The sequence below is a fragment of the Eretmochelys imbricata genome, chromosome 24 (assembly GCF_965152235.1).
Source record: "Eretmochelys imbricata isolate rEreImb1 chromosome 24, rEreImb1.hap1, whole genome shotgun sequence".
Taxonomy (NCBI): Eukaryota; Metazoa; Chordata; order Testudines; family Cheloniidae; genus Eretmochelys; species Eretmochelys imbricata.
This window is the reverse complement of record NC_135595.1, coordinates 15596797-15607168: the sequence shown is the minus strand read 5'-3', so window position 1 is coordinate 15607168 and position 10372 is coordinate 15596797. Positions and strand designations below refer to the sequence as shown.

At 52.1% G+C, this 10372-nt stretch overlaps 1 protein-coding gene across 1 annotated transcript; it reads left to right on the top strand.

Annotated features, from left to right (window-relative positions):
* Positions 1-689: 689 nt before the first annotated feature.
* LOC144279763 (cytochrome c oxidase subunit 6B1) lies at positions 690-8386 on the top strand. The gene is made up of 4 exons (XM_077841393.1): positions 690-828; positions 1814-1929; positions 7072-7172; positions 8131-8386. The coding sequence occupies exons 2-4, from the start codon at positions 1824-1826 to the stop codon at positions 8182-8184; spliced, it is 261 nt and encodes an 86-aa protein (XP_077697519.1). The 5' UTR covers positions 690-828; positions 1814-1823; the 3' UTR covers positions 8185-8386.
* Positions 8387-10372: the final 1986 nt, after the last annotated feature.

Here is a 10372-nt window from a genome sequence, read left to right as displayed (position 1 = left end):
GGAAGGATACTGGGCTACACGAACCTTTGGTCTGACCCAGGATGGCCGTTCTTATGTTCCTGTGAGCTTCAATGTAATGTTAAAATGAACAAGGGATGTCGCTTAAAATAAGGGATGGGTGTCACCCTAAGAGCGGCACCATCCCACTGACAAGCCCCCTTTGCACAGCCCCCTTAGTGCCCCCTTGAACCAGCTGCCCTGGGCCATCACCGAGCCGGCCCACAGCTCACGCCTAAAGCGGGCCTGGTGCAGCTGCAAGGAGCTCGGGGCTGGTTGGGTCTGACCCCCGGCAGAGGCTCTGGGTGTTTGATGCGTGTTAAGGGGCCTGGCAACTGGCATGGTTATTCTACCCAGCCACGTGGGGCAACGTTTCCGGTTGGGCTGGTGACTGCAGCACCCCCCGGGAGCCTCTCACTGCACGCGGGGTGGGATCAGCTGGTGGCTGAGCAGCGGGAGCGGAATCTACAGTGTCGTCTCCGCGCGCCCGACTCTTATGAGTATTATGGTAACAGTGTCTCTTTTTTTTTCGTGCCCGTTTATTATGTGTATTGTGGTAAGTCTCTGCACTGTGTGCCCGCGTAGTATGGTAACTGCGGGAGGTCGCAGCGATGCTCCCCGCCGTCTTCCGGTGCCGCTCTAGCCCTTCCCTCTCGATGATTCTCGCGGAGACGCTCTGCCCCGCTCTCTGAGCCTGGGAGTCGCGCCCCCTGCATGATAAACCGTCACTTCCGGCGCCTCTCTAGCCCTGTCCGCCTCTGTGGTTCCGGTCTCAGGCCGTCGGTCTCAGGGTGAAAGTCACTTTCAGGAAGAGCCGCCGCCGCCGCCCGGGTGAGGCTGGGACCGGGACCGGGACCGGGACCGGGGATCCCCCCCTGCCCCTCCTTCCGCGCCGGCACCGCCAGTCCCTGGGATGACCCCCGCCCCGAGGACTCGAACCCGGGCCCCTCGCGCGGCCGCAGCCCCCGCCCTGAAGCCCGCGAACCTGGGACCAAAACACACACCCCCCCCCGGGACTCGGCTCAGCCCTGGCCGGGATCCGCGGCCTTTCTCCGGCCTCCTCGCTGGGGCCGGCGCCGCTGGGGGGCACCCGCCGGAGGGCTCGGGGGGGAGGGGTTCGCGCCGGGGTTTAACCCCCCCACCCCGCAGAAACCGGCGTGGGCGGAGCGGCCCGCGAGGGGGGTCTGGGTGCTCGGCGGCGGGTCCCTCCGCCACGATCCGAAGGGTTTGAGCCCCAGGGGGCGGATGGGGTGAGATCAGGGGCTGGCTCTTGCGGAAGATGGCGAGGGCGATGGGAAGCCCCCGAGCTCACCCCGGTTTCCGCTCAGGACTCTCCCTGCGGAGCCGTCAGTGGAGGAAGACCGCAAAGGTTTCCCTGCCTTGGAGCTGGCTCTCTGAGTCTGTTCTGGCTGCGCTCCCTGGATTGATTGATGCAGGGGTGTTGCAAACCGGCCGCAGTGGTACCTCGAAGGGGGCTTCACTTGCTGCCTCCCATGGACAGGAATGTAGCTGCGAGTCTAAATACCATGGTGGGGGACCCAGATCCCGGAGCAAAGGGGTGTGAAGCCCGTGCTCAGAGCGCTGTCGTGCTTGCTGGGGCGCCCCCACTGCGCAAAGCTCAGAGGCTTTGGGGGGATTAAATTGTTAGCTCCTTGAGGTAGAGGTTGACTCTGGGCAGTGCCTGGCACGACGGGACCCCAATCTCAGCTGGGGCAGGGACTCTCTCTCGCTCTGTGTCTGTCACAGTGGGGCCCTGTTTGGGATCTTTAGGCACTGCCGCAATACAAATGACATGATCTTTCCCCCCTCTCCCTAGAACAAAAAAAATGGCTGACAGCATCCAGGCCAAGCTGGATAACTACAAAACTGCCCCCTTCGACAGCAGGTTCCCGAATCAGAACCAGACTCGCAACTGCTGGCAGAACTACCTCGGTGAGATGGGCTGTTAGCAACCAAATGATCTGAACTCTGATGCAGCTTGTTGACTTTGGCTGGTGACACAGACCTAGTCAGTTTCGCTTCTTGTCTATTGTTTGAATAGTTAAAAATATCCAGGTAATGATGAAACCCATTTGGGTTCTGCTCCTGTAACTGACTCTAAATTTATGCACTGCTAAGGTAGCATCTAATGGCCTCCATCCACGGGGGGCCCCATTGTGCTGCATGCTCGGCACACGCGCCATGAAAAGGCAGTCCTTGTCTTGAAGAGTTTATAACCTGAAGCCCTGATCCTGCAAAGACTTAAGGACCTGCGTAACTTTGCACATGGTTAGAGCCCTGTGCGGATACAAAATATGTATCCGCATCCAATCTGCAAACATGGTCTGCAGATATAAAGTGGATATCCACAGATTTGCAGGGCTCTACACATGGTGCGTAGACCCTTTGAAGTCCTCTGAATGAGATGAATAGATTTAAAGGCCAGAAGGCCCATTAAATCATCTAGTCTGACCTCTGTATAACCCAGGCCTGTTCTGAGCCCAATACCAATTTGCTTCACATTCCATTAAGTGCATGTCAACAACCTCCAGATTTAGTTAATACAGAATTTAAGGCAGCTGGTGCTGCCTCATGCCCTCCACAATGTGGGGAGGGGCTAAACTTAACCCTTTGAAAACCAGGAAATAGAAAACTCTGGTACATGCCATCCCAAACTTGAGGTACCAGTAAGACGATTGGTTTGTTAGATGTTGTACAGTGCACAGTACAGAGGTCCTACCCCGAAGATCAATCTAAAGGCAATGGGGGAAGTTTGTTTATTAATCTAATTTAACAGGCCCTCATTAGATCCTATGATGGACTTGTCTGAACTTCCAGTCCTAGGCAGTCCCCATCCTGAATTGCTGCTTCATAATGGCCAATTCAGTTGGCCCAAACAGGCTTCCATGAATCCAGAATTACTTTGAACACCTCATTTTTCCCAGGCTCTTGAGTTACTCCGTGTCTCAGCCTGTTACTCCTGTGAGTAGCTCAACTGGACGCATGTGAGTAAAGCTGCAGCAGCTTTCATTCAAACATCATCTGTGAAAGATGGAAAATTGGAATTATGCTGCTGTATGAAGGACAGAGAGAACCTTCAATGATCTCCCCCCCCCCCAAAAAAAAAATCTGCTGATGATGTCTGTGTTTGTTTATCCATATCACCGATGTGTCTGGCTTCCAGCACTGCAAGGAGAGATCTAGCTCTGGGCTTTTTAGCTTTCATTTAATAGGGCCTAAACAATATTCGGCTTAAAAAATTTCTCCTCTTAAAGGCTTTGGTAGCATATTGTCTCTGGGTAACGAGAGAGAGGATGGCCAAGTGGTTAGGGCACTGCTAGCCTGGAACTGCAGAAACTCGGGATTAAATTCCCTGCTCTGCTCCACGTGTGATATTTAGCCTCGCTGTACCTCACTTTCCTCATCTGTCCAATGGGGTAATAGCACTGCCCTGCTTCATGGGAGTGTGGTGAGGATAAACCTATTAAAGCAGAGCCCGTTGGAAGCTGGTTTTCCATTCAGTGGGAAATTCTGAACATTTTGGTACCAAATCAGAACAAAAAGCTGAACTTTCAAAATTCTCCATGGAATGAAAATTCCCTCAGAACTTGGTTCAGAACCATCACGATGTTTTGTTTTGATTCTTCATATAATATAAATATCGTATAAAAAGTAACATAATGTACAAATTTAAATGATAGTCTCAAAAAACCATTTTGACCTTGATGAAAAGACTCGTTTTGACTCTTTCCCCTTGAAAATTCTTGAAATGTTGTTCTTGCAAAGTCTGCGATTCTGGTGAAACTGCATTTTCCAGTGGAAAACTGGTCTATGGAAAAAAATTTTGAGGTGCTCAGATACAATGGTAATGGGGGCCAGATTAGCACCGAGCCCTCAATCTAAAGTGCATTAGAGAGCAGTGGAGAAGCAAGCTGTGTCCTTGAGCATGTACAGAATAAGGGCTAGCAGCTGGCTGTCAATTTCCATTGACTTCCAGTGCTCAGCACCTGTCGCTATTAGGCCTTGAGGAGGCTACACCGATGCCATCAGCCATGGGTGTCTTTAATCCCTCAGCCTTTCATTTGGGGAACTCTCTCCTGGGAAGCAGTGACTCTGAAACAGATCTGGGGTCATGGTGTGTAATTGGCCCAATGTGAGCTAATGCGATCCTGGGATGCGTAAACAGGGGAGTCTTGAGCAGGAGCAGGGAGGTTGATTTCCCTTTGAATTGGGACTGGTGCGACCGCGGCTGGAGTCCTGTGTCCACAGTTTAGGAAGGATGCTGATAAATTAGCAGGATTCAGAGAAGAGCCAGGAGAAAGATTAAAGGGTTAGAAAAGCTGCCTTATAGTGAGAAACTCCAGGAGCTCAATCTCTTTAGCTGCAGGGGAAGGTTAAGGGGTGGCTTGATCCCAGTCTGTAAGCGCTTGTGTGAGAGTTGGAGGAGGTATAAAGGGTATTCCCATGACACTAATTTAACCATAAATTCCTCTATTAAATCCAAAGGCCAAATGGTATTAATTCAATTACTCTAAACACACCTAAATAGTAAGCAGTTTACTACAGTAACAAAACCTTGATAAGCATTTGACCAAGATACTTACAAACATGCTAAATCCTGCAGGTCTACACTTAAAACGCTGCATCGGCGCAGCGTTTAAGTGAAGATGCTCCGCCAGCGATGACAGAGAGCTCTCCCGTGGTGTAGTTAATCCACCTCCTCGAGAGACAGTAGCTGTGTCGATGGTCAATGGGAGAAGCTTTCCCTTTGGCATAGCACTGTCTACACGTGGGGGCGTTAAGGTTGGTATAACTCAGTCGCTCAAGGGTGTGGATTTTTCACACCCCTGAGCTATGGAGTTATGCCAAGATAAGCCTGCAGTGTAGACCTGGCCCCATATTGCTTGCCTCCAACTTGGTCAGGCGGGTATTTGCAGAGAATCCTTTAATACCCTGTAATAAACCTATGATGTCGTTGCCAGTTATCAGACCTTAACTATGGCTGGATGAAGCAGTTCATTAAATAGTCAATTATTTACTGCCCCTAGTACCCAATTAACCTTGTTTTATTTGTTACTTCAGCTCAAACCTTAAGTAAGATAACGCTGACTCCTCTCATTCCTGATCTCATGTGCTTTGGGCTGGTTGCTCGTGCTAATCTCCAAACTCAGTTTAAAACCACAGTTCACCCACATGTAACATGGGCCTATATTCCTGCAGTGGGGAACAAATATTTAATAATGGGCTCTTCGCTCTAGTAGATGAAGGTCTAACACCATCCAAACTTTCATTCCAAAAACTGCTCCCTCTCAGTCCACGTTCTCCTGAAGACCTGAGGAGAATATGAATGCTCCAGCTGTAAGTGCGGCTCAATCTTCAGGAGAACAAGTTAGGGGACTGCCTGATCAGTCTGCAGAGATTCACTTATCCCTTGCCCGCTCCTCCCGCACTGAAAAACCACCGGAGGAAAAGAGGCCTACTGCTTCATAGAATCATGCAATAACAGAGTTGGAAGGGACCTCTGGAGGCCATCTAGTCCAACCCCCTGCCCAGAGCAGGACCAATCCCAACTAAATCATACCAGCCAGGGCTTTGTCAAGCCTGACCTTAAAAACTTCTAAGGAAGGGGATTCCACCACCTCCCTAGGTAACGCATTCCAGTGTTTCACCACCCTCCCAGTGAAAAAGTTTTTCCTAATATCCAACCTAAACCTCCCCCACTGCAACTTGAGACCATTACTCCTTGTCCTGTCATCTGCTATCACTGAGAATAGTCTAGATCCATCCTCTTTGGATCCACCTTTCAGGTAGTTAAAAGCAGCTATCAAATCCCCCCTCATTCTTCTCTTCCGTAGACTAAACAATCCCAGTTCCCTCAGCCTCTCCTCATAAGTCATGTGTTCCAGTCCCCTAATCATTTTTGTTGCCCTTCGCTGGACTCTCTCCAGTTTCTCCACATCCTTCTTGTAGTGTGGGGCCCAAAACTGGACATAGTACTCCAGTTGAGGCCTTACCAATGTCGAATAGAGGGGAATGATCACGTCCCTCGATCTGCTGGCATCATAAGCAATTTGCATCATAAGCAATTTGCAGCAATCCCCAGAGACCCATCAGCTGCCAGAGAAACATGGAGAATATGTAGGCCATAAAACCAAACTAAAAAGCAGGTACCTAATTAGTATGCAAAAATAGAAAATAAAAATGGAACGAGAAACCCACGGAGTGGAAAGCAAGACTATGCAGGGAAGGGGTGATCCCAGACTTCGCCCATCCCGAGAGTGAGCCAGACACCGGGGGGGGTGAGAAGAGAGGCGGGGGGCTTCAGCAAGGACTCAATCCACAGGGATGGTGCTGGAGTTACACCACTTTGCAGTGCAGGATTCCTGCTCCCGCTGTGCCAAGGGCTAGAAATCCTCCCCCTCCCTGTCACTAGCCTCTCAAGGGGGACACGCAGGGGTAGTAGTGTGTTGGACCCCCCCCCCCCCCCCCCGACTAAACCCGGTTCTCCAACTGGCAGGCAGCTTTCCCCAAGTTCATTCCTGTGGTAAGTCCTGTTAAGTCAGTGGAGTGATGGGGGGGAGGGATAGCTCAGTGGTTTGAGCATTGGCCTGCTAAACCCAGGGTTGTGAGTTCAATCCTTGAGGGGGCCATTTAGGGATCTGGGGCAAAAATTGGGGATTGGCCCTGCTTTGAGCAGGGGGTTGGACTAGATGACCTCCTGAGGTCCCTTCTAACCCTGATATTCTATGATCTATGGTTCATCCAGGGGTTGCAAGTTGCAGCTAGAGAAATTCAGACTGGAAATGAGGTGTTAATTTTTGACTGAGTAATAACCATTGGAACAGTTTCCCAAGGGTTGTGGTGGATTCTCCATCACCAGCAATTTTTAAATCAAGATTGGATGTTTTCCTAAAATATCTGCTCTGGGAAGGAATTCAGGGAAGTTTTATGGCCTGTTTTGTACAGGAGGTCAGATAGATGATCATAGGGATCCCGTCTGGCCTTGGAATCTATGAAACTGCTGCCCCAGAAGCATCAGGATTGTCCTTTGTGGAGTTTTTCTAGCCTTGCAACTTCTCTCTCTCTCTCTTATAGACTTCCATCGCTGCGAGAAAGCCATGGCAGCCAAGGGAGCCGACACCACATGCTGCCAGTGGTACCGCCGTGTGTACACGTCCCTCTGTCCCATCTCTTGGGTAGGTCACTGGGGCTGAAAAGTTCTTGGCTAGAAAGCAGGGTTATCAGGCATGTGGGGGAGGGCAGAGGGCGCTTAGCGCCTTTTGGAATTGGGCCTGCATCTGCGTTAATTCTGTTTAGAGATGGCCGCAGGAGCTGATTGGTATAGCTAGGAAACTGCAACATGAGGGTCTCTGTGATCTAGAGCCCCAGGAACTGTGTGGGCCCCTGTCCTCTTCAGTCACACCAGCCCCTCCACCTGAAAAATTGCCCAGGGACCCAGTTCCCATAATCCTTTTCAGGCCCAAAGGATTGTGGGATACAGGGAGTTCCCTTTGGAGAATCCTCAGCCTGTAGCCCCTTGGCTGGAGCACTAAGAAAAAGTGCTGCCTTGTTATCATGCAGGCGATTAATCTACATGTCCTAGCTCTGGCACATCCCTGTCGGGTGATTCTGATGGAAAATCAGATCCACAACGGAACAATTTTTCATGACAAGTGTCTGCTTCTTGCAGGAAAAATCGCAAATTGTCATCAAAGCCAAATGCTCGAAAACCAAAATATTTCCATTTGGTTCCTCTGCTGCAATGTCTCATGGGCATTGTAGTTTTTCTTCCTGGCCCCCTGCCCTCTATGAACTAGGTTTCCTGGCTGCATTACATTTCCCATGATGCACTGTGGTCAGGGGTTGACATAAATGAACTGCTTCCCCAAGAGGAGATCCGTGTGCATTATGGGAGTTGTAGTCCAGCCAGGATGCTCCACCAATAGAGAATGGGGGGGGTGACCCCTGAAGTACAATTTCCATGAGGCACTAATCAAAATTCTGGCTTTTCCGCCAACAAATGGTGCAGAAAAGTCCAGAAGCCATTGTCCAGCTAGCCTTAGTCCTGGCCATCCCCTCCCGCCCCAAGCCGGAGCTCCTTTCTTCTGATCATACCGGAATGGGTGATCAATGGAACCTGTTGGTCTCTTTCAGGTCAACGCCTGGGATGAGCGCCGGGCAGAAGGGACCTTTCCCGGCAAGATCTGATTGGCTGGTGTTGGTGCGTCGGCCACTTGTGCCCCCTCGCCCCGGGGCACAGTGGCTCTGCTCGGACCCTCGGTTCGATGTCTCCGGCCGATTCTTTGATTGTCTGTCTTCGGTCCCATCTGCTCGAGAGTTTGGTGTCCTGCAATGGGGCACAGTCTGGGCCTTGCAAACTCTGATGATAAAAGTAAAGGCATGAAACCTACATTATCTGTCTCTCTCTTTCGTTGGGACCATAACAGGATATGCTAAGGAGCTATTCTCTCCCAGCCCCCTGGCTCTAACCACTAGACCCCACTCCCCTCCCCCAGCTGGGGAGAGAACCCAGGAGTCTTGCCTGTGCAATTAGAGGGTGACACTGGCCCATCCTCTGTCACCTTTCTAAACCTGCGTTCTGCGCCGAGGAAGCAGCTCCGTTCTCTCTCCCGTCCCCCCGGGGGTTGCAGGCGGGGATGAAAGGAAGAGACGTCATGTGGCAGGAGGCTGTCTGGCACTTGGGCTGCTTGTGCCTCAGCTTGGCAAGCTTGTTGCAGCGCTTCCTGGTGGCAGCTCTCTGCGGTAGTGAGGCAATGAATAGCAACAGGGGGCACAGCACCGCTAGCCCCCACCCTGAACCAGAGACAGCTGAGCTACCCTCAACTCGTTCAAACATCCTGACGATCCCGGCCTAGGTCGCTCCACGCGCGAATGCTGATGGCTGGGCGCTAGCCTGTCTGTTCTTCCCCAACCCTTCAAGCGGGAATTCCTGTCTCCTGCAGCGTTTAACCCCTGTTCTCCTGGCTGCTCTCTGCCTGTTTGGCCATTGGCACTTTCTCCATTACTGCAGCATTATGGGTTTGTACAGCACCTAGTACGTGCCAGGTCTTGCTCTGTGTCCTCAAGGCATTTGACTGACACATCTCATAAATGTTTCTTCACCCTGATGACACGCAACGCTGTAATGAAGGGGTGAGAATTAGCTCTGATCTGTGGCTGGCTTTTGGGCCCAGTTTGCTGAGCCGTGTCTTGGGACTGCTGTCATCACACCAGTCTGTTCCCTGCTGGTAGATGAGAATAAAGGGTGCTTTGACTGGTGCTGTCAAAGTGACACAACAGCTGTGCCCTATTCGATTAGCAAGAGACTGCTGGCCTAAGGCCCCCCCACCCCCAGGTAAAGGACCCCTCAATCCAAGGGGAGGAGCCATTGGACTGAAGTTCTGGGGTCAACCAATGAAAAACCAGAGATGGGAGGGAAGGTTAAAAGTCAAGGATTGGGGTGTGGGGGGGACAATGAGCAGAGAGACCCCGATAGCACCCGCCACTCATCTAAGGAGTCAGTGGACACCAGGGGAAGGTGTGATTCGGGGGGGAGTGTCCAGTTTCCATCGTTCCAGAGGATCGATGTCCAGTGTCCAGTTGTGGCGAGCACTGGGAGCAGGCTGCCGAGGAAGTCCCGTGACTTTGTGTGGCCAGGGTGCGCATGGATTGGGAGGTGGGGGGACAAGTGCAGCCAGAATCTAGACAGAAGGTTTGGAGGGGCTGCAGGCTGACACGCCCTTTGCAGATATGTGCCAGGGTCTCCCTTGCTGTGGAAGGGGCCGGTGTCAGAGGAGTTTGTGCACCATACCAACTACATGCCTGGGCTCATGGCTAGGTGGATGAGCAGGCAGCTGATACGCCTGATGGGCTATGGATCCAGAGTGGGGTGCAGGCTGCCCTCCTGGGGTTCTCTGCCCAATGCAGGTCACAGTAGTTCCCACCGTTTGGTGTGGGGCAGGATGTGAGAGCAAGGGAAACATGGTGTGAAGCACAAGGGTGTACAGCTGTTTCCTAGGCTTGATTTGGAGGCAGAGGGGCTGGGTGTTGCTCAGCCTGCTTGGGGGAGGGAGTGGCTGGGGAGGCTTGTGGGGCTGGGGCCCGATGCTGAGCTCCAGAGGGCTGGGGGTGAGGGGTAGGTGAGGAGCATATATACACACACACACCCCTCTGCCTTCAGCCCACATCTGATGGGAGAGCTAGCACAGCACGTTTACAGGCAGACACCCAATCTCCATGGAGCCACTCCCAGGGCTGGAGGGGCCATCCTGTCCTTGGGGCAGTTGTTCCAAGGGTCAATTCCCTTCCTTGAGGAAAATCTGCCCCTTGTTTGCAGTCGGGATTGGTCTGGCTCTGGCCGTCGGGTCTCCCTTGTCCCGGGGGGCGCTGACAGACC

Excerpts from the sequence above, each read along its gene's own strand:
- LOC144279763 (XM_077841393.1), top strand. The coding sequence starts at position 1,824 with ATGGCTGACAGCATCCAGGCCAAGCTGGATAACTACAAAACTGCCCCC. Across the intron at positions 1,930-7,071 it reads CTGCTGGCAGAACTACCTCG|ACTTCCATCGCTGCGAGAAA; the intron begins GTGAGATGGGCT and ends TCTCTCTTATAG. Across the intron at positions 7,173-8,130 it reads CCCTCTGTCCCATCTCTTGG|GTCAACGCCTGGGATGAGCG; the intron begins GTAGGTCACTGG and ends GGTCTCTTTCAG.